The following is a 25,008-nucleotide window of genomic DNA, read 5'->3' on the forward strand; positions in this document are numbered from 1 at the left end:
TCGTGAAGATAATTTACTATCACCAACATTTTATAAACTTTTTGTGCGATTTTTCCAGTATATCCTCTTACATATCCAAATGTTAATGAGGCTCTTTAACTCTTAGTTGCTCTACATTTGCCCTCTGCTCATTTTGTTTATGCATACACCGCTCATCCCTCTGTAAAATCACAGGGTTGCGTCTTGTGATACAACATTTGTTTTTAGTTGGTTGCACTGTCTCATGTCCAAGTGCAGTCACTTATTAGTCATACCGCACCAGATTTCGTTTGGAAACTGCCCAAGACCCACCTTTTTAGTGGTCTCGATTTGCTTTTTTAGTGCGCACCAAAGTTTGGGTGGCAGCATTCACATTTAAGAACCGCACCAACCGAGCAATCGCACCAGAGTTTTTTCTAATCAATCCAAACATGTTAAAGGTGCAGTGTGTAAATTTCAGCGGCATCTAGTGGTGAGGTTGCAAATTGCAACCAACGGCTCAGTCTAATGCTCTCCTCTCACTTTGAAACACATAGAGAGGCTATGGTAGCCGCCACGGGACAAACATGTCATTGTCGGAGACAACTTAGTAAAAAAAAATGTCCGTTAAGGGCTTCTGTAGAAACAAGGCAGCCCAAAATGGCGACTTCCATGTAAGGGGACCCTCGGTGTATGTAGATAAAAACATCTCATTGTTAAGTAATAAACACATAACGGTTTATTATGAAAGGTCTTTATACACCCCTGATAATATAGTTTTGTATATTATTTTGCATTTCTGTCAAGAGATCCTTTAAAAAATTACACACTGCACCTTTAAGTATGAGCAACACACCCTTATTTTTCTGATGTTTGATTACACAGAATTGATGATAAATTAATATATTTTGTAAAATGTCATGATGCATTTATTATTGGCATCATCTGGGGCTCCCAATTTGAGAATCGCTGTCCTAGGGTTTGCTACACAGTTGGTGGCAATCCAGTAGTGTTTTTGAATAGGTTGCTAAGGAGGTACTTAGATGCTCTGGGTGGTTCCTTTATGAATATTACTAATGGTATTATTACAGTAAAATATCACAGAAATTCACAAGTATTTTACAAGGCAGCTAATTTGTGTAAATTAATACATGAATTGAACAAAAACATACGATTATTAGAAATTAAATAAATGGAGAACCAACACTAAACCCGCCCCTCAACCCATCATGACTGGGGTGATAGCAAATCATAACGAAATGTAAAATGAGACTATACAGATGTATTTATTTATTTCAATGCACATAGTGTATTTATGTTAATTTTATGCATTAAAAAAATGCATTTGCACCATTTTTATGAAAGTTAAGACTGAATGGACCTGAAAATGTTAAATTAGAAATATAAAAAAATGTATCCACCTTGATGACATGTAAGCGTATTCATAAAAAATTTAATATCACACAAAATACATTTTATTAGTTATTTCTAAATGTAAATTTCAATGCGTTTTTTTATATATTTTTCACATATGCTGAAAACAGCTCTGTTTCCTAAATAATCTTTGACAAATGATGTAAAAATGTATGTAAAAAAATCATATTACACTAAACTAGGTTATATATAAAAAAAATACTAGTTACACCAATTGACACAGACAGGTTACACCACATTGACATTTTGGCAATTATCCCCCAAATATTCTTTCAAAATGAAATAAAACCAGATATTTTAGACTTGGTCCTTAAAAAAGAAAATGTATGCAAGTAATCTGCAATTTCTTTTGAGATGTTAACCCTTTTTACAATTATTTGAACCATATGGACACAAAATAATTAACGTCACGTCATTGACCCATAGCCACATCATAAAAATGGGAAAGGAATTGCCATGAGCCTGTATTGGTAAAAGTGTAGTTACCATGGTTGTTTTTTTTTTGTATTAATTACAATTGGTAAAACCATGGTTACTGTATCAAAACAATGGTTAATTTATGGTACCCATGGTTTAGCTATAGTCATGTTTTTTTCTTTGTAGTAAACCCAATGCTGACTTTAAAAAAATAATGGTGATTTGATGTGTTTTGGTCACTATCATGTGCCAAACTTCAAATCTGATTTCTTTCTCTGCTTTCGCAGTGTGAACGCTGAGATCCTTCCATTAATCAGAGTCATGGTGTGAACGCTAAGATCTTTCCAGCATGAAGTTGGCCTATTTTAGCTCAGGGATTGCAGGCGTGACAAATCCATCTGGATGATTCTGGCTTTTCCTGCTGTCAGTCATGGTAGCAGCTATCCGAGCGCTGTCACTAACAGATTCTTTTACTCTTCGCTCTGTCTAGCGTGCGAGCTGCTAATTGGTGTGATAGTGAGAAGACATGACAGCGCTGTTCACACATACACTACACACACCTACTGTATAAAACGCACACACGCACTCTTTACATTGGCATTACATTTATTTGCTTGGCAGATACAAAAGTGCATTAAGGTATATGGTATTTTGAGGTAAAACTTCCCATTAGTACTCTGGAGAAACCAACGATTTATTTTACATCTTAAAGTCTTGTGAAATGTCCCCTTTAACTAAAAGTTAAAGTCGTATCTCAGAATGACAACTCAAGGTATGAATAATAACCAGAGAAAGAGCAAAAGAGACAGATTCAAGTACACGATGGAAAAGGGCTGTCCAAAAACAAAACGAGCATAAAAACATACAATATAACATAAAACAAATACGCTTAAAAGAAGTCAGTGATATATCATTGAAAAATGGTATGTAAAAGTAGCACAGTTTCTAAGAGATCTGTGTGTTATAGCCTGAAGGGTGTCTGATGCTTTTCCTCTTAAATCTCAAACAAACTTGCACACATTCACACCTGCCACCTGAAAATGTGCTAAGCCAGGTTTGACATCATTTGCACAGATTCATAAGCACAGACTGAGACCATTTGTGACTGAGAGTGCAGGTGAATACTGATTCATACATATCACATTAGACTGTGTCCCTTTACACATTGTGTGTGCGTATGTGTGAGTGTGTACTTAGTGAAGAACTGAAGGTGAAACAGCACATGGTTCAGCACAGATTATATTTATTACACATACACATCCTTGAATAGTTGCCAAAGTGTTTTTGAAATGCAGTGATAATGAAAGTATTGCATCTAAAAGCTAACGCACTTGGAGCGATTACACTCGCTGTATCGTAAAAAAACATCCAGGGTTTATTGCCATGATTATAAATTGATTTCGTTGAAATATTTATAAGGTTTAATTATTTGGTCTGAATAACGTTTAGTTTGACTTATTTAAATCTTCATGTAGTGTATTTGAATACCCGGCAAGCAATTTTGGCCAAAACAAGGCAAAATCTGGTTAGTCAGTGAAAATCTAATTGCCAAGAATAAATGATAAGTAATACGCTTAGGTCATGTAAAATAAATGAAAGCAAACACCTTAAAGACCTGTTGACTTTGCTTACATGATGGAATATCCTACATCAGTGGTTCTCAAATTTTTTCCGCGTGCAGCCCCCCTTGTGTACAGTGCATTCCTTCGCGGCCCCCCAAAGAAAATGTATGACAAAAAAACTGTTCTAAAATTTAACATTTTAATTCAACAAAACATATTAAGTTATACAAAGTAGTGCTGTTGGTTAGTAGCCTTATTTATTTTAGGTTTAATTACACCGAATTCATGATAAATGAATGTATTTTATAAAATGTCATAAAACTGGGGCCCCCCTGGCTCCCAGTTTGAGAACCACTGTCCTACATAACTTAAGTGACTTTTGCAAAAACGGCATGTAACCAAATTTTAGGTTATTTATGGTAGAAGTTGATTCCTCATAGCTGGACTATATTGGGTCTATAGTTATTGTTTGCTGGGTATCTGGTGTGCATACACTGCAAAAAATGATTCTTAGTATTTTTGTCTTGTTTTCAGTAAAAATATCTAAAAATTCTTACATTAAGACACTTTTTCTTCATAAGCAAAACAACCCAAGAAAATAAATCAATTTTTTACACCAAAAATATCAAATTTTAGGTTATTATTTAAGTGTTATTTTGTGCATATAACAAGCAAAAAAATCTGCAAATGGGGTAAGCATTTTTTTCTTGAATATTTCTTGAATTTAGTTTTTAAGGAAAATATTTAAGATTTTTTTGCTTATCCCATTGGCAGATTTTTTTGCTTGTTTTATGCACAAAATCACTTACATTTGGGGCCCTTTCAGCGCAATTGACTTTGTCAGTGACGCATGTATCATTCGTATTTTGCACCGGCGCACAGCGGGTTTTTCCCTCCAAAGACGCACATCGGCAAACTAGGGAATGAACTTGCGCTCCCTGGGCGGTTCAGCGCAAAAAAGGAGGCGTGTTGCGGCGCAAACCATCCCTGATGCTATTTTGCAGTTTCAAAAAACAATTGCGCCACTGACCAAAAAAAAACTAGTCTAAAGTCAGTGGTGCGTTGCGCGTGGTTCATTATGCTATTTTAAGGGCGCATGCTTGACCATAATGTATAGCGTGCACCACTGTAAAGCGAGGCCAACAAAAGGTGAAGATTTATATCTAATTTCATGTAATTAAATTAATTATATTGCGGCACCACCTTCGCACTGAATGTTTATATGAAAATGTAAATTATTCTTATATTATTTTTAGAGCAGTGTGTTTTTTCTGCATGGTTTTATTAAATGTTTCATGGCCTTCATCTTTCCTCCCTTGATCTGTGTTTTTTTTATTTTAATTGATTCCAGTTCATTAAGCCCAGAAATACTCATAAAAGTCTTTTAATTATTCTATTAAAAGCGCACTTCAGGCCTGGATGATGTTTATGTTTTATTAATGAATCTGGTTTGCTCGTTTCAGGTAAAATGTTCAAATCATTGGACTTGCCACTGATTGTGGAGTTTATGCTAATGTTTTACAAAGACAAGCCCATTGATTGGCTACTGGACCACATCATGTGGGTGAAGGTCTGCAACCCAGAAAAAGATGCAGTAAGTATGAGTAATACATGATATATATGTGATTATACTGTATGTTTTTGTTTGTACTTATTAAATGGGCCATTTTGTAAATGGGTGCCTCTTATGTCTCTCAAATACATCATGTATTTGTAACTAATTACTAACACCAACTTTTGTGGATATGTACAAAATACAATATTTGTATAGTGTATATAAAGAGTTGAATGTACACAAAAGATAACAAATGCCTGCATGCAGTAATGCTTAAATAAGATATGTAATATATAAATATACACTGTATTAATTTTAGTAATCATTAAACACCTTTTTCATAGAGGTCACATTCACATGAGGCTACACTGCAAAAAAAAAATGACTTTGTTACTTAGTATTTTTTGTTTTCAGTAGAAATATCTAAAAATTATTAAATCAAGATGAATTTTCTTGATAGGCAAAATGACCAAAGAAAAAAAATATAAAAATGTAAGTAAATTTGTGCTTAACAAGCTAAAAAAATCTGTCAATGAGGAAATACATTTTTCTTTATTTTTTCTTGAATTAAAAGTAAACTTTTTTTTCTTACCCCATTGGAAGATACCCCATTTTTTTTTTGCTTGTTTTAAGCACAAATTCACTTTAATTTGATATTTTTATCTAAAAACTAGACTTATTTTCTTAGGTTATTTTGCTCATCAAGAAAATACAACTTCATTTAAGAATTTTTAGATATTTGTACTTAAAACAAGACAAAAATACTAAGTAAGAAAGTCATTTTTTGTAGTGTAAAGATTGTCATTTATCAAACCTACAGTACCACACTGTCTTGTTTTCAGTGAAAATATCTAAAAATTCTTAAATTAAGATGCTTTTCTTGATGAGCAAAACGACCTAAGAAAATAAGTCTAGTTTTTAGACCAAAAATATAAAATTTAAGTGATTTTGTGCATAAAACAAGCAAAAAATCTGCTAATGGGGTAAGCTAATTTTTCTTGAATTTTTCTTGAATTTAGTGTTTAAGAAAAATTTTCAAGATTTTTTTTCCTTACCCCATTGGCAGATTTGTTTTGCTTGTTTCATGCACAAAATCACTTAAATTTTATATTTTTGGTCTAAAACTAGACTTATTTTCTTTAAATATTTTTTAATATTTTTATTGAAAACAAGACAAAAATACTAACAATTTTTTTCTTGAAATTTTTTTTTGCAGTGCATTAAGTGCAGTGTAAAATGTCATCAGAATGACCGTGCACTGCAACAATAAAATGTCTTTCTTAGTATTTTTGTCTAAATATTTGTACTGAAAACAAGACGAACATACTACGTAAGAAAGTGATTTTTTTGCAGTCTGAGTGAGGTCATCGCTGTTCCACATCTTGTTTGTGCTCCACAGAAACATTGTGACAGGCAGAAAGCAAACCTACGCATTCGCTTTAAACCGTCTCTCTTTCAACACGTGGGAACACACTCTTCCCTCGCTGGAAAGATCCAGAAACTCAAGGTGATCTATATGGTGATAAAGGTGATAAATGTGTTTACTTGTTTGTCTGCGTATTCTTTGTGTACAGGTGATCTGCCTCAGAACCCCGGCCAAATTGCAGATCAACAAACCCACGAGGCAGCTGATAACAAACCATATCCTAATAAATCAGCACGTGTCTCTGTTCAGTCCATATATTCACTCTGAATAAAAAGCTGTGGTGACGAGAGCTTGTGTGACCCCACCGTTTCTCGTCCTATTGATTTTCTTCTCCGCCAGATAACCGGTGACTACATCTGACGCTTTATTTACCGAGGGTTCTACTCACAGCATTTCTCCTCTACATTACCCATAATTCCTCTACGAATCACTAGTTAATCACTTTTGTGTTTCTCAGATCAATATCTAAGGTCGCTTTCACGCTGGGGCTTTGGTGACATTAGATAGCCATTCGCTTGATTGATGTGTAACCTCTTTGGTCAACTTAAGTGAGCTTGAAAGTGAGGCATTAGGTGACTATACCTATAATTATGACTGTAACTATATTAACACTATCGGACAATAACGTTATGTATGTGCTTACATGTTATGGATGTAGATGATTTGCTGAATGTCTTTCCTCCAAAATCTAAATGCAATTTAGCAATTTTCAAGCTATATATTTATAGTTCTAAATAAAAAACCACTGGGATGGTACCCTTTTAAAGGTCCTAAAATGTACTATTTAGGTACAGATATGTATACATCTGGTACCAATACATACCTCTGAGGTACTAATATGCTCTCTTTTACAAATGTTTACCACCCACCGCAGTAACAGATTTTGTAAAAATTTTTGAGAGTGTAGTTTTAAGTTTTAGACTACCAAAGTTTTATGTATTCCTTTGTTTATATTTTAGGGATTTTTTCCAAAGCGACTTACAAAAGTAAGGTACACAATGAATCAATTCATCTTAGGAGACAGTAACATAAAGCCTCTTTTGATGTAAGAAATAATAAAAGTTGAAATCTGTTCATTTGGATAAAACCTGTAGTTGAAGTAACACTCAGAGAATTTCACATTCAGTTTATCCTTTTTGTTTCATCAGGATAAGGACTTTGGAAAGCAGACATTGCATAAAGGCCATGCGAACCCTTTAGCGGAGGTCACCACCAGTCTGAAAACATATCAGCACTTCACGCTGGAGAAGGCCTACCTGGGAGAAGATTTCTTCTGGGCTTTCACGCCTGTGGCTGGGGACTTCATACGCATTCGATTCTTTACACCTGTCCGTGTAGAGAGGTACATACGGACAATATAATAATTCAATTTTCCAGGAATTAAACCTATGAGATACTGTTGCTAGCCTAGCGCCATGCTGAGATTGAAGACACCAACAAGGATTACTCCACTTTCATAAAACAAATCGGATAATTTACATCACCCCTATGTAATCCAAGATGTTGATGTCTTTCTTTCTTCAGTCGAGAAGAAATGCAGTTTTTTTTGAGGAAAACATTCCAGGATTTTTCTCATTTTAATAGACTTTATTGGACCTCAACAGTTTAACCACAACTTCTTGTCTTGCCCTAGCCTTGTGATGCGTAATCACATCAAAAGGTCACACGTGACGTATGCGAAACGCAGGGGTGATTATTAAGATTTTTTATGAAGGTAGAGTAATCCTTTAAGGGTAATGGTGCTTAAAAGCGTTCTTCACAGCGATGCCATATAAGACGCATAATTGGTTCCTCAAAGAACATTTGAGTTAAAGGTTCCATATGGAACCATTCAGCCAAAATGGTTGTTCTGTGTCACGGTGAAGCCCCTTTATTTTTAAGAGTGAATGAAGCTCCAGAGTTTTTGTGTTATGGTGCTGACTCGTGTGGTCTTCAGCTGTGGCTCTGAATGGGGTAAAACATCAATCAAAGTGAGCTGCAGTCATTTTTAACCCTAATGGAAAGTTCATGCATATTTCAGGCTTAATTGAGAGCTAATAGTGCTCAGACTGAATAGAAGCATTTGATGATCGCTCATCGACTGCATTCATGATACAGTTTAACAAGCACAGGTGTCCATTAACACTACAGCAGCTTTATACATGTAATTATAGAAAAACACATCTGTTTTATTCACACACAAGCTATAAAGTGTATTGCATCTACAATCAACTTTAAATTATTGCACCCTTGGTAAATATGAGCAAAGAAGGCTTTGAAAGTAAATCTGCATTTTTGTTTTACTCGACTTTTTTTCAATTCACGAAAAAATTCAATGTTTTTTTGAAGTAATATAGTTGAAAGTGGGGGAAACCACATTATGAACGAAACCTTTTTCTCCAATACACATTGACCACAAATAATTTTTGTTAAAACTTTTTGCAGCCTTATTTTGCCAAGGTAACAGCTCTGAGTCATCTCCTTATCAGGGCATAGCTGGCATGTTTAAAGTAAAAGAGACAGGGACATGTATATTATAGTAAAGCAAAATAAAGTAAACTGTAACATATTATAATCAAGCAGATTCTTCATACAGTGGTCTAGCAGTAAAGTTGATAAAAAATTGGGACCAAAAATTATTTAGACACGTTGACCTGACCATGTCTTGCTTAAAGCAACACTATGTAGTTTTTTACCTTTAAATAATGTCTCTTAAATTATTTCAGTGATAGAACAACTTTTAACTGGACAAATTGTACTGTTGCTGCAACCTGAGCAGCCTCCTAGCTGCTACAAGCACACTCTGAAAGTGGCGGTGGAGGGTAGGAAACACAGCCCCGCCCCTCCCCCTGCCTGCAGAAGAGTGTCTGATACCAGGCACTGTTGCACTTTTCAACCATATGGGGGAGCTGTAAGTCATTTTTACATGGAAACCACGTAGTGTTGCTTTAAGTGTTTTTTCTCTAATTCAAGATGAATTTCTTCTTAAAGCCAAGTAAATGGTCAGTAATAAAAATAATAATAAATAAATAATAGAAGAAAATTATGAGCAGTAGACCAAATAATTATAATATTACAAGCATACAAATAAAGAGTGCTTTTTATATGTTTTTCATGTTGGTCTGTAGAACCGTAATCAAATGTAAAATAATACTGCATGCATTTAGCCTAAAATTAATTATTAATCAGTTTTGCAGTTACAAAAGTTAATTCAATTCAATTTTTTAGCATTTTTCATATTATTTAACTCTTAATGATAATCTGTAATTTCGCTATTATCTACTAGATGGCGCTCTAACCGAATTTATAAAAAACTGAAGCAAAATTTAATTTAATTAATTTTAAACTTTTTTGTTATGTTTTGTTAATCTTCTGAATCTAACCTCTAACAAAATTTTGTTTACAAAAATGCAATTATTTCAGTTTTGAACAAACCAAGCCAAGTAAAGGGTCTGTTCTTTCATTTGATATAGTTGTATGTTTATAAATTTATAGAAGTATATTTTCCTGGAAGGCATGGCTGGCAGGGAATGAGTTAATTGTTGGCAAGCAGCATTACATTATTAAAAGCAGGAACAAATCAAAAAGTAGCTAAGATTAAACCACTAGCGACCGTACTAATAATGTAATGTATAGAAGAGAGTTCTAAGTTAAGGCAATGTCAGCTGACTCCCTAGGAGTTGAAAAAACTATTTTTATTGGGGGAAAAGTCGTATGGAGGAACAAAAACCTTGAGAGAGAGCCAGACATAGCTGATTCTATTGGGGATATATCAATAATATATTATACCATGGTCTGTTTAAATACTTGATTCTGATTGGCTGGAAGGTTTGCGTTAAAAGCGTTTAGTTCCAGTCAGTTTGATTACAGTTAGAAAGTAATCTGCTACTATAAACACTGGTAATCATAGTAACACAGTTACACTTAGAGACACATATGAAAACGTTTATTTAGGTAGGCTACTGGGGGCGTGCACACCAAAGCTTTTACGTTCGCGGCCGACACATGTTTTCAATTGTTTCCAATGGAAGTTTGGGGTTTCAAATCAGCCAGCAGCTAGCGTTTTTTTTTTCGGCGCTGAAAGCTTTCGAGAGTAGAACGAGATTCAACTTTGAGGGAAAAGCTCAACTGGTCACTGTCAATTCTCACACGGCCGTCCAATCACAGTGGAGGAGGTGGGACAAATATCACAACAACCAACATTGTACAACGACTGGTAAACAAATCAGAAGTATCACAGTAACCAAAGCGCTCAGCTGATAAACAGCTGGCATGCGTTCGTGCGTCTCTCTTTAAAGTGTGTCTCTCTCTCTTTCTGGTCCTTCTCTTTCAGTTCTCTGTCTCTCTCTCTTTTAATAATGAATTTTAATAAATGTGGTAATTCATTAAAAGCTATACGATGGCACTACTTTACTTAAAGCATCATCATCATTTTTACCCGTCTGTTAAAAAAATACACTATAAACATTAATTACAGCTTTAACTTGGCAAATAACCAAGGTATAAGCGGGATAATCCACGGCTAGCCATGCATTAAAGGGTTTAAATGCACTTCGCAGAGGCAACCACCCTCCGCTACAAGTCGGGTGGTTCTTCATCTCTACGTCGTGCATTAAAATCATTTAATGCATGGCTAGCTGTGGATTATCCCATACTTATAAAATTGTATGGGAATAATATATTTAGTATATTAAATAGGAAGCGGAAGTTGGTGGTCACTGGGCAGACAGATTGTAGTGTAAAGAGCTTCACGGCAACAGGAGCTGGTTTTGTTAGTCTCAATGTCCTCGAGTTCGAGGAGGAGACAGGAAAAAAACAAAATCCTATTAGAGTAGGGGTAATATGTAATGCAAGTGTAATAGAGTATAGTGGTTGAATATATCTGCTCATTTCCAGACAAGCTAACTATTGCGGCATAAGTATATTTACAAGACGAGTTATGTGAATGCTTTGTTAAAGAGATATGTCTTTAGTTAAGAGTTAAATTGATCGACTGTGTCTGATTCTCAAACATTGTTCAGTAAATCATTTTTAGAGCTTGGGGCTAAGTAGGAAAATGAAAGTAGAAAAATTAGCAAAAGTTAATCAGTCAAGACTAGTGTTGGGAATGTATAACGGCGAAACAGTAATTTGTTTACTTACTCGTTACTGAAAAAAGCACTGTTATTAACACTGTTTATTTGTAACGCCGTTATTCCCATCACTGATCAAGACAAATGAATGATTTTTTTTATTTTTCCATTGTTTTATTAACATTAGATACAGGCAGCATATTTTTACTTTGAGAGGAAGTGCACGGATCCAATAGGCTAGCCTACTGTGTATTTAATTTCTGCTTACATTCAACTTAAGACTGTGTTTATAAGGATAATTACAGCATAGATAGTTTTGGGTAAATATGTGCTTTAAGGAAAGATAACACTGTTCCCGTTTCGCTCTTTTGAAGCTCAAACAGATACACGTGCATGAAAGATGCTTGCTTACTTGTGATTGGGTAATGTTACTTCACTCAAATCTAAGTAACAAACAAAAAGACATGGGCAGACTGGTGACGGCAAGTTGAAAACTGTGGAGGACATGTCCCCCGTGTCCCCGGCTTGATCTACGCCCATGGCCCTTATAAAGTTAGAAAGCACCAGAGATCATTCCTCTATACAAAATCTCTTCCCAACCTTTATATAGTATTATCCATGACTCCTTTTCTATGGGGTTAGCTCTGGGGACCTTGATTCTATGCTCAGTGACCCATTTTTGTGATTAATGTAATGTTTGTTTTGGATTAATGTCCCGGTGGAAGATCCATTATAAGATTTTTGGAGAGGAAGTCAGATTTTGAGTTACTATCTGCTGGTATTTGATAGAATCCATGATGCCATAACTACACACAATGTCCTGGGGTCTCAATCATAAAATGAGGCTGTAAACATGCATACGTCATGTCCCACACAAAGGTTGTGACCTATAAAATGGGAGTATGTGTGCACATGTAAGTAAACTATGAGCCATGCGGGAGACAAGGGGATGGGGATTGCCGACACAGATGGTGAGGTGGTGAACTGAAATCAGATTAAAGAAAGTAGCCTACGTATTGATGCCACATATCATATGTTAGATCTACGTTACCATAAAGATTAAATCCAGCAGTGTGATTTGAGAGTAATGACTGTTTCACATACACCTTGTAAAATCCAACTCCAATCTTAAATCTAAATTCATTTTAAATATTTAATCAGCGCTGTCTCACCATCACATTGGCCAACTGCATGGAATACAGCATTCCTCCTGGACCAGTTTGAGGTTTTAGGTGTCAGGCAACTGAATATGCTGGAATTCTGCTTTTAATAAGTGCAGAGGATTTTATTTCTTAATTATTTTTTAGGAGTTCTTTCTGCATTTTTTTTTTTTTAGACGTTTTGGCCATGCGAACTGTCCTCATAGCTTTGCACTGAGAATACAGTATATTGTAGATACACGTCCTCTTTCAGTCAGATTTACAATATCTCCAGTTGACCAAAATATCTTATGGCCCTGATGGTGGAAATGTGAATTTTCAAAGTTTGGGTAATTTTCTTACAGCCCATTTTAATTTTGTGATGCTCAACAAGCTTTTGTTGCCAAGGGCGTCGTAAGTAGAGGTTAAGGGTTACTGAGTATATAGGGCCCTGGCATGTGAGGGACCCGTGGCGATTATTTTATAATTATTATTATTAATGTTATTATTTTATATCTGTGCGATCTGTGTGACAGTGCGGATATGCGCTACTTAGTCCTTTGACACGAAACTAGACGTAGACGCCTCCCACCATGAGCACAACTTGCACCGATGCAAATGTGATGATTTTATTGGTTGCCTAGAAATGATACAAAGCGGGCATTGGCTGTATGGGATTGTAGAGAGTGCGTGGATGGGACTGGGGAGATTGTGAGTGGTGGTGAGAGATGTGCAATTCTCCCCCCACTGCACGTAATGTCGAAACAAAAATCTGACTATCAGAAAAGAAAGGAGAGGGAGGAGAGAAAAAATAAATTAAATTATGAAAAAACTCAACACCCACACAATATTTTTTGCATAGGGGCCACGAACCTCTGCTACGCCCCTGTTTGTTGCACATCAGAACTATATTCTTTGGTTTTACCCATTGTGATGAATGATTAAGAGAATTTGGCCTATGTGTTTAAGCTTTTCCTCCCACTTTCAATTGTTTTGCTGAAATGTTTTACTGTACTTTTAAAGATTTTTGAATAATTTTTACATAAAAGATCAAAAGGACAAACAATGCAGATTTATATTCATAGCCGATAATTTGTAGTTGACTGTATGTGGGGCTCTTATTTTATTTAATTTAGCTTAATTCTCATGTTATTAAAGATGAAGTGCCATGCACAGGACAAAGAGGCGGGTGGAGTTATGAAGTTTACCGATTTAGGATCCAATGGCGTTTAGTCAACTTAAATACTTCAATACAAAGACAGACATAAAGAATGGCCAATAGTAATGATTAGCGAAATACAAGTTTGCCAAAAAGTGAGGATATACAACATACAGTGGCCCCACTTAACTCTTTCCTCGCCATTGACGAGTTATTTCGTCAATTACGAGAAAACGCTTCCCTGCCAAAGACGACTTTTTACGGCAATCCATATTTGAACTATTATTCACTAGGGTGGCGCTCTTATGGGCGTTTCACGCGGGTACACGGCAACTGCGAGTGTCTAATTCATTTTCAATACACCCTAACCCTTTTCATGAATATGAAAACTGACATGTTTTTATGGCCTTGGTCTTGACTCGGTCTCGACTCAGACTTGATTCCTCAAAGACTTGTTCTTGACTCTGACTCGACTCTATTTGAAAAACCAACGGACTCGGTCTCGACCCTTCAAAGACTCGGTCTTGACGCGGACTCGACCCTTCAAAGACTCGGTCTCGACCCATTAAAGACTCTGTCTTGACTCGGCATAGGCGGTCTCGTCCCCATCACTATCTTTAAATATATCTCGGGGTTGGTCTATAAACTCAAGGAGATAACATTTATATGCAGTTCAGTTCTTTAGTTTTGAAATGTTTGTTCAGTGTTGACAAGACTAAAGTTTTGAATAATGTGTGTGTGTGTTTATGTGTGCAGGTATTTCTTCCGCAGTGGAAACATCGAGCACCCTGGAGACAAGCTTTTCAACACAACAGTGGAGGTTCTTCCATTCGATGTGAGTTTCTGTCATGGCGTGCAGATAAACACTGAATGTGTTTTTACTGTTTGAGTGTAAAGTTCCCACTGGGCTTTACTGCAGCTTCTTTAAACGAATGAAACACTAACACCAGCATTCAACCTCAATTCTTCAGTCGCTGGTGAAAATATACTTCCAGTCGCAAACAATCTTTGGAAGAATTCCTTTAAAAGTGTCGGGAGCCGAGTGAGGCACCAGTTTTCAATGTGAAATTGTCAAGAATGTCATAGTTTGTAGATATGAACCACTGCCAACACAGTTTTATTTGTAGGACTTACGGATTTCAAGAGCAGTTTGCGGTTCAGCCAGTATTTGAAAACCTGAAGTCTGGCAAAAACTACCTGCAGAAAGTCTGGTCCAATTTAGCCAGAACCACCCATTCGACAGCAGATACATAGAAACATGCAGTTTAACCTTATTTTTTTATTTTTATGTTAAATTATGTTAAACTATTGTTTTTTATATCATTGATCTAAAGTGCATACACAGTATTTACTTCAATTACGCCAGAAGTAACTAGAATTAAATGACAGGAAAAATAAGAATAATCCCTTACTTTACTTTTTTACCGAAAAGTAATCAAATTACAGTAACTAATTACTTCATTACTAGTTACACTCAACACTGTGTATGTATTATTTCTTTCTACCAAACTGAGGGAAAAGAACGGATTGGCTTTGTTCTGTCTCGCCACATTTTGTCGCACCATCACTCATGAAAAACCTCAAAAGTGAGAATTTGAGAAAAGTAGGATGGAAGTGAAATAAGCAGTAGCGATAAAGATATACTTATGTTTTATGAGCTAATGGAAGTGTACTGACACGTAGTAATAAAATCTGACCTGCTGTGTGTGCGGTCCACACGGAGGAAATATTTTCCCCCGAGGGAAAGCACAGGAGGGGCGGCACTGTGATTTAAGATTACAGCCGGAAACAGAAGCTCACCGCAAGATTAATAGTAGGATTTTCTAAGAGTGATAGCTCGGCTCTTCTTTAATATCGCTTATTCTCTCCGTTGCCATTGTCTGCTCCTCCCTACTGAATTGTTATCTCTGTATTTTTGCCTCATTTTCTCCTTTGGAAAGCTCCCTTTAGGAGTTTTTGCCAGATAGACAAAATTAGCAGTGTACGCCTCGGGGGCAAGAGTATCTGTGGTTAGTTTCAACGCTGTTAATGCAGTTTGGAAAATTATAGCAGGTTACTGGGGCTTCATGTCTCGGTCATCGCTCGGGTCGCATCAGGAGGTTTCTGTCTGACAGGAAGCTTGTTTCTAAAGCCAGCAGTGTCAGAAAATCACTTCTGGGCCAATATTCAACTCCTGTGGACATTATTTACCGTTGTAAAGACATTTTTTATGAAAAACCATGCGTCATCCATTTGAGTCAATTAATTGAAATCAATGCTGAACAATTACGGCTGTTACCTATAAAATCCAATCAACATTAAATATAAAAGTGTCTGTAAATAATTCACAAGATTTCATAACGCATTAAATGCTCCGCTAGAACACATTTTAATAATTAAACACATAATTGCCGGTCCCTGTGTTAGGTTCTGCATCTCTTTACTGTCTGTGCTCTGTCACAGTATATATTTACATGTAATCGCTGTATCATAATATGATGTTATATTGTGTGTCATAAATAAATAATATATGGTAAACAATAAAGAATACATAGCTAATATTTTTAGTATTAGTTTTTAATAATATATTTTTGCACGGTTGCCAGAAATGTGCACAATTTCAGCCTTTGGTTGCCAGTGATAGAGATATTATACTGTGTGTTGACACACAATATGTTGTTTTTAGAGGTGTTTGTTAAGACTGTGGCTGTATTGTCTGAGTGTGTTACAGAGGTTCTTGAATGCTCTCTTAAGCATGTAAATTGTAGCCTCTTTTTCCTATTTGTAGTGGAGATGAGTGGTACCCAGTGGGGTCTTCTGCTGTTGTAGCCCATCCGCCTCAAGGTTGTGCGTGTTGTGGCTTCACAAATGCTTTACTGCATACCTCGGTTGTAATGAGTGGTTATTTCAGTCAAAGTTGCTCTTCTATCAGCTTGAATCAGTCGGCCCATTCTCCTCTGACCTCTAGCATCAACAAGGCATTTTCCCCCACAGGACTGCCGCATACTGGATGTTTTTCCCCTTTTCACACCATTCTTTGTAACCTCTAGAAATGGTTGTGCGTGAAAATCCCAGTCACTGAGCAGATTGTAAAATACTCAGACCGGCCTGTCTGGCACCAACAACCATGCCACCCTCAAAATTGCTTAAATCACCTTTCTTTCCCATTCTGACATTCAGTTTGGAGTTCAGTCCAGGACCACACCCCTAAATGCATTGAAGCAACTGCCATGTGATTGGTTGATTAGATAATTGCATTAATGAGAAATTGAACAGGTGTTCCTAATAATCCTTTATGTGACTGTATATTAATATTTGCAGAGAAATATCTCTGAATAAATTTCCTAAAGAAATGTATTTCAAGAAAATTCATGTGCTCTCATAAACTTAAATCAAAATCTGAAACTGACGCCAGTTAGACGGCTCAGGCGGGAGCATCCGTTAACTCCCCCCCCCCCCCCCCATTTTTAAGGCTGTTTCACACGGCACACGGCAAGGTATCACCAATCGGCTACAGCTTTCAGCTTTCATGTCATGTACTCATTGAAATCAATGCGTTTGAATTTTTTTTTTTACGGCACTGTGCTGATCTGCACATTCGGTGTGCGACCCCCTTAAGGGTGCATATTAGTACCACAAAAGTATGTACAGTGTGGAAAATAAGTATTTGAACACCCTGCTATCTTGCAATATTTATTTGCAGCTGTATCATACAAATAAATCTTAAAATTATTATTTATATAATATAAATATAAAAAAAATACATTGTGATTTCTGGATTTTTTTAGATTATGTCTCTCACAGTGGACATGCACCTACGAAGACAATTTCAGACCCCTCCATGATTTCTAAGTGGGACAACTTGCAAAATAGCAGGGTGTTCAAATAATAATTTTTTCTCACTGTACTAATACTTTAAAGTAGTGATGCACCGATGTATCGGCCGCCGATATTTAACGGCCGGTTTTTGATGAATTTGAAACCATCGGCATATCGGCAATAGCACGAGAAAGGCCGATACCGATTGTTTATTAATTAACTGCATAAAGAAATCCATTATATGTAAGAAATAAGTTAATGTTGTTAATAAAATAAATGCTGAATAGCAAAAACCACCTTTGAAGTTTGTCAAGCTGTCTTATTATATTTGTTTTAGCTTAATTTGTGCCTCTCTTATTATGTTGGTCAGTTGAATGTTAATTAGATCCAATCCATGTTCAGTGAAAATAATTTGATGCAGAAATAAACTAGCTAACAGACCAACTGTATAGTATTGTATACAAGTGTTTAATATCGGCATCGGCCAGAAGTTGTCTGTTTAAATCGGTATCGGTCCAAAAAATCCTATCGGTGCATCCCTACTTTAAAGATACTTATTACACGGCTCTCTGGAATGCTTGATTCTGATTGGTCAGTTGAGACATTTGCAGGTTCGTTCTTTTCGAATAATAACCGCTCCAAAATAATAACGCATAGCCGGACTACTTTTACGAGTAAGATCGCTCCGCGCCAATAAAGATTACTGTCTGTTTGGCGCCATCTTGTGACAAACACTGGACAACCACGACAAGACACAGACAGCTTACTGAGACTGAACTTGACAAAATAGAGCATGACAGCTACGAAGCCAACACACAAAAAAAATACAGAATGGGCATTAAAACTTCTCAAAGACTGGCTAAAAGAGAAAAAATGGAGACAGACAAGTATGAAGCAGAGGATCTTAATAAGGTATTACGATCATTTTATGCATCTGTGCAAAGTTTCGCGGAAGGATAAAAATGTTAATTTAAAACAAATATGCCAATAAAATGTTTCAAATTCATATTCATGTCCAGTTTTTTTTCTTATGTGACAAGTAGCCGTGTAATAAGCGGGATAATGTAGAGTCAGCCGGTAGTTATCGGGAAATAAGCCCCTTCAGTGTGATACAAGACCCTCCGCTTCGCGTCGGGTCCTGATCACACTGTCGGGGCTTATTTCCCGATAACTACCGGCTGCCTCTACATTATCCCTTACATATTGGTACATCAATGTACATATTTGTACCTAAATGATACATATTAGGACCTTTTTAAAAAGTACATGGTCGTGTGAGAACTTTTGTATCTTTATTTCCGACAGTACGCTTATAATGATATATCTTGTTTATATAGTACAATTGTTTTATAATGACACTGTTAGTGTCATTGCATTTTTTTTTTTTTTTGCCTTTATAAACTTTTAGGTGAGTGGCTTTTATAAACTAAAAAAGAAATTATTTAATCCAGACCATTCCTTTAAAGCGGTGTTTAAAGTAGATGCATGGTTTTATAGTTTGTTAACACCGTCATTTAAGTGTTTTATTTGAATGAACTCCGGAAGCAAATTTTAGGAGTGATGCTTGTAGAACGGGGAGCAGATGTTTCGCCGTCTGAAGAAGAGATGAGAGATATAACAGTTTTTGAATGACAGGATTGTGATATGTGCTCGTTTCTCTTTTTATCAGAATATTCAGTCTGAGAAAGAAGCATTAAAAGAGGGACGAGAGAAGACACCAAAGTACCAGCGCACAGAAGACGGCTTTATCAGAATAGGTGAGCAGATGCAGCTCTGAGCTTCGTGCTAAATATAGCGCCATCATTCAGCCCTTAAATAATGACTCTGTGCTTTTATGAGGCATGTGAGAGCAGATAAAGAAAGCTGACTTTTGGCTTGGTTCACACAGCAGCAGCTTTCAGCCATCGGTCCTGTTTGGTTATAAGTGTTATTCACAGCATTCATATGAATAGAAAAGGACTTGAATTTGGATAATCGTTCGTATTCAGTATGCAAGCTGCTACTGTAAGCAACTGTGTGTGAACAGGACAATTCAATAATGGCACCTTTTACTGTTGTCAATACCAAACACTGATGCTGATTATGTACGGACTGATGGTTAATCTCTGCTTTGTTTTGTAAAGGTTGTTATAGTTTACTGTCTGTTTCACTCAATGATGCAGAATTGATCTATGATGTTTTATCATGTGAGTCTATTAAAATAGCCTCGATCCCCTGATAGAAAACCAGTGCCATCCACTTCTGAAGCTGTTACATGAGGCAATACACAACAAGGGAATAGATATTCACTGTTCAAGCCTAAATTAACATTGATGCAACTTCAGAATGCATGAATAACATTAGACCCCATCTTAAGGGTTACAAGATAATTTCAAAAAACAATAGATGTCAACAGAAAGTCCCCACTATGATAGAAAGATGTGTGCATGCCTGCATGTTTGTTTGTGTATTAAAGTGAGACATCTCACAAGTTTTCGGCTTTAGGGGGCTGCGATCATAAATTCCAGTATTTCCTCTCTTAAAGTGGTCTCACAGTGTGAATACTAATATTTTTCACACAATGAATTAAAATATAAATACTTGGCACAGCTTTCCCCTACATCTCAATAGCTTTGTTCAGAAACTATTTAGAAAGCCAGATTCTCTGAAGAACTGAAGACGATACTGTATTTCTGTCATCCCACAGGGAAGTTTGAGAACGGTATAGCTGAGGGGGAGGTGGACGCTTCATTCGGTCCGCTGGAGGCTCTGCGGCTCTCGGTACTGACAGATTCTCCTGTGTGGGTGATTCTCAGCGAGGTACAGTACACCCCAACCATTCACCATCTGCTACATACTCACTAGAGACCCATGACTAGTCAGCACTTATATTCACTTACTGCTATTCATTTATGAGTTTTACTTGTTAGCTAATTTACTAGAGCTGTCAAAAGATTAATCGCATACAAAATAAAAGTTTGTTTTTGCATAATATATCTGTGTGTGCACATGCATGTATTTATGTGTATATATAAATATATTTATTTAGATTTCGATGTATTTTATATGTATGTATGTATGTACACTCACCCACCTAAAGGATTATTAGGAACACGATACTAATACTGTGTTTGACCACCTTTCACCTTCAGAACTGAATTAATTCTAGGTGGCATTGATTCAACAAGGTGCTGAAAGCATTCTTTAGAAATGTTGACCCATATTGATAGGATAGCATCTTGCAGTTGATGGAGATTTGTGGGATGCACATCCAGGGCACGACGCTTCCATTCCACCACATCCCAAAGATGCTCTATTGCGTTGAGATCTGGTGACTGTGGGGACCATTTTAGTACAGTGAACTCATTGTCATGTTCAAGAAACCAATTTGAAATGATTCGAGCTTTGTGACATGGTGCATTATCCTGCTGGAAGTAGTCATCAGAGGATGGGTACATGGTGGTCATAAAGGGATGGACATGGTCAGAAACAATGCTCAGGTAGGCCGTGGCATTTAAATGATGCCCAATTGGCACTAAGGGGCCTAAAGTGTGCCAAGAAAACATCCCCCACACCATTACACCACAACAACCAGCCTGCACAGTGGTAACAAGGCATGATGGATCCATGTTCTCATTCTGTTTACGCCAAATCTGAATGTCTCAACAGAAATCGAGACTCATCAGACCAGGCAACATTTATCCAGTCTTCAACTGTCTAATTTTGGTGAGCTCGTGCAAATTGTAGCCTCTTTATCCTATTTGTAGTGGAGATGAGTGGTACCCGGTGGGGTCTTCTGCTGTTGTAGCCCATCAAGGTTGTGTGTGTTGTGGCTTCACAAATGCTTTGCTGCATACCTCGGTTGTAACGAGTGGTTATTTCAGTTAAAGTTGCTCTTTTGTCAGCTTGAATCAGTCAGTCCATTCTCCACTGACCTCTAGCATCAACAAGGCATTTTCGCCCTCAGGACTGCCGCATACTGGATGTTTTCTCTTTTTACACTTTTCTTTGTAAACCCTAGAAATGGTTGTGCGTGAAAATCCCAGTAACTGAGCCGATTGTGAAATACTCAGACTGGGCTGTCTGGCACCAACAACAATGCCGCGCTCAAAATTGCTTAAATCACCTTTCTTTCCCATTCTGACATTCAGTTTGGAGTTCAGGAGATTGTCTTGACCAGGACCACACCCCTAAATGCATTGAAGCAACTGTGATTGGTTGATTAGATAATTGCATTAATGAGAAATTGAACAGGTGTTCCTAATAATCCTTTAGGTTAGTGTATGTATGTATGTATGTATGTGTATATGTAACTTTTATTTTGTATGCGATAAATTGCAATTAATCTTTTGACATTCCCAAAATGTACTATTTCCAAATGAATCTGACCTGAAGTCATGCGCCACATCTGTGAAATCCAGACTGAATGAGATTTTCAACATCAAAGTTTGATTTCAATAATTTATTTCAATCTTTGACATGACCTTACTCGGTCAATATTAAAGATATCAAGATTATATTTTCACAGAATGCTCTTTGTGGGATGATTTCATTTATTGCTACAAAATGACTTTAGCTGGGTTTTCACAGGCAGGGTCACATTTGGTTGATTAAGCAGGCATAAAGTCGTGTGAGACTTGAGTGATGATTCATATGATTTTGGTCAGTATGCAATCATATAGCAACGTGCTGAACATCCCGGCCACCATTTAGCAATATGCTAAAAATACACCTTAGCAACACCCTGGCAGCACCCATAGCAACAAGGCATTTCACATGTGCGGAGTCATTTTGATTTGCAAGTGTTATGCATAAATTATAATGAATGAACCATATCAGCAATGCACTTGTGACTCTTTCTATTTACAGATTTTCATCAAGAAAGCCGAGTGATGGACGTTCACCAATACCTCTTGACTTCAGCGGGCTCACTGATGCAGCATGGAGTCTGTTCAGTGTCTCCACATGAGCTCCAGCCATGAGTTTCTTTAGCTTGGTCCAATAGTGACACTTGCTGGCGACAAGCTGTTATAGCAGGGTAAAGGATGCCAGCTATCGGCTGAATGTGAGCTGTCACACAAAGACAAACGGCTCGTGCGGTCATAAGACGCACTGCTGAGGCTGACTGAGTGACGCTGTGTTTTGTAAACTGTATTTATATGTATATATGCCCATGGGTGGGTTTATGTTATTACACTGGTGATATTGTCAGGGGCTTCCTGGACGGTTGTGCCCAACTTTGACATTCAACTAATGCTGCTTTTGAAGGACTCTCTTCTTAATTTCCTACTCCAGATACAATTTTCAAAGTACAATTTGTGTTGGTAATTCGTTGAGGAATAATTCTATTCAGACTATTGGAAATATTGTATATTTATTGTATTTATTACGATACATTCGAAAGTACACGCAGGCAAACGTGTGTTTGTTTGTGCACAGGCCTAGCGTGTCATCCAAAGTCAATCCAAATGATTTGTTCAGATTTATTGTTTGCTGCAAATATGTTTTTTTTTTCTAAAAAATTTTAAATTGCTGGAGTTTCTTGTGATAATTAAACTACAACGAACACAAGGAAAGCCTTCAGATCTTTTTTTTTTAACTATTTTTTTGTCTATTTGCTTTCCAACCAAATGAAGTTTGAACATATGTTTTTATCTATCTCTCTCTATTAACGCCTTTCCTTAATGCAACTGGGCAATAGTGACGTGTGTTAGAGTTAGTAGGATAAACTGAAGCAAATCTTCATGGATATATAAATACAGAGAGAAAGAAAGAGGGGTCCTTTTTGAAACATGTTATGTCTGTAAATCAATGCACTGGTATGTTATCTCTCTGGTGATAGAGCTATAATGTTACTGTTCATTAAATGATACACTGTTTTATGCCTTAAATTTATTCCACGTTAGTGCAATAAACTGAACAACAATACGTTAGAGAAACGTTTCCTACAAACTTTGAAAAAGAAACTTTGTGCACCAACAGGAGCGTTTTGAAAGATCATCCCCATCTGATCTTCAATGATGCTGATAAATTTTTAATCTGAAGAGGTTCATCTACCTGTCTCAGATGAAGAAATACACCTCTCTCAACGTCTACTGTCCTGTTATGTTGTCTCCTGGATAACTGATTGAACCTTCAGGAAAATGAAAATGTAATGCTCATGTCAATTAAATTGAATAAAGTTAAAGTCTGGGTAACTTCAGTGTGTAAATGCTGCAAAGCTGACATGCAAACAGTTTTGCGGCATAGTATTGCCTCTTCATAAAGCTTTTCCTTTATTTCTTATTGTTGTCGTTTGGTATGGATGAAACACTATAATAATATAATTATTATTAAAAAATAAATCAATATTGAGGGAGGGTCCTTAGCCATACAGAAAGAACCAGAATATCTTCGACTTAAAGGGATAGTTCACCCAATAATAAAAAAATAATAATTTTCTCATCCTTGTGTCGGAAAAACTAATACCATGTTATTCAATGGGTACCATCTAGGGATGCTAAACAATTAATCGCGAAGTTTTTGTTTACATCACATATGTGTGTAAACGGTGTATAATAAATATGTATATATATAAATATGAACACATTCATGTATAATTTTAAGAAGAAAAAAAGTATTAATATTTATATATAATATAAATGATACATAAATATACAAATGTATATACACATGTAAACATTTCTAAAACATATACATGCATGTGTGTACATTTATTTATACAAAGTTATTATACACAGTTCACACACATATATGATGTAAACAAAAACTTTTATTCTGCTATAGATTAATCGCGATTAATCGTTAAGCATCCCTAGTGCTTACCATTACTTTTCAAAATATCTTCATCATTTATCACAATACTTCCATAATATTAGTTTTGTTTTTACTATGGAAGTCAATGATTACAATCAGCTGTGAGCTGACCATCATTTATCAAAATAACTTATTTTGTGTTCATAAAAAATACTTTCATGCAGGTTAAAAACAACAGGAGGATGAGAAAATTATGACAGAATTTTCATTTTGGGGTGAACTATCCCTTTAACACTTTTGTACAGGTTTTAAGTCATGAATGTATTCTTATTTTTGTAATATAGTTTTGATGTTATCTAGCAGTTCTAAATATTTATATATTTAGGAGGAAAAACAGATGACTTTGAGCTACAGACCAGCCATATATAGATAGTGCCGCTTGAATTCTGGGCCCCAATACTAAAATCATACAGTAGTTTTACTTAGCCCCTGTGTGACCGGGCCCTTATACACCACCCCACCCTGTTGCGACACCGCTTTGATATATGACTCATTTCAAAAAACAAAAACACTGTTTACCTTTATTAAACAGATTTATGCTGTTTTGTATTTAGTTACATGTGGAAATTTATATGTAATGTTATGTAATGATAACTTTTTTTTTTTTTTTTTTTGAAAACTCAGAAGTATGTGGGCTCTTTGGGGATAGTTTCACTATATTTAACAAGTCTTACTCAACCAGTTTATAGCCTCCGATGGCTGATCACCCTGTCT

General features: G+C 36.3%; 1 protein-coding gene across 1 annotated transcript in view; it reads left to right on the forward strand.

The window, feature by feature from the left end:
* Nucleotides 1-23,739, forward strand: part of mgat4b (alpha-1,3-mannosyl-glycoprotein 4-beta-N-acetylglucosaminyltransferase B) — a 146,594-nt gene extending 122,855 nt beyond the window's left edge. Inside the window, exons 9-15 of the mRNA XM_065268096.2 lie at nt 4,835-4,965; nt 6,326-6,433; nt 7,501-7,694; nt 14,458-14,536; nt 19,169-19,256; nt 20,186-20,298; nt 22,348-23,739. Coding sequence (XP_065124168.1) covers nt 4,835-4,965; nt 6,326-6,433; nt 7,501-7,694; nt 14,458-14,536; nt 19,169-19,256; nt 20,186-20,298; nt 22,348-22,371 — 737 coding nt within the window. The 3' untranslated portion in view covers nt 22,372-23,739. The remainder of the gene's footprint in view (nt 1-4,834; nt 4,966-6,325; nt 6,434-7,500; nt 7,695-14,457; nt 14,537-19,168; nt 19,257-20,185; nt 20,299-22,347) is intronic.
* The last annotated feature ends 1,269 nt before the right edge of the window (nt 23,740-25,008 follow it).

The sequence above is a fragment of the Paramisgurnus dabryanus genome, chromosome 16, assembly GCF_030506205.2.
Source record: "Paramisgurnus dabryanus chromosome 16, PD_genome_1.1, whole genome shotgun sequence".
NCBI classification, from domain to species: Eukaryota; Metazoa; Chordata; class Actinopteri; order Cypriniformes; family Cobitidae; genus Paramisgurnus; species Paramisgurnus dabryanus.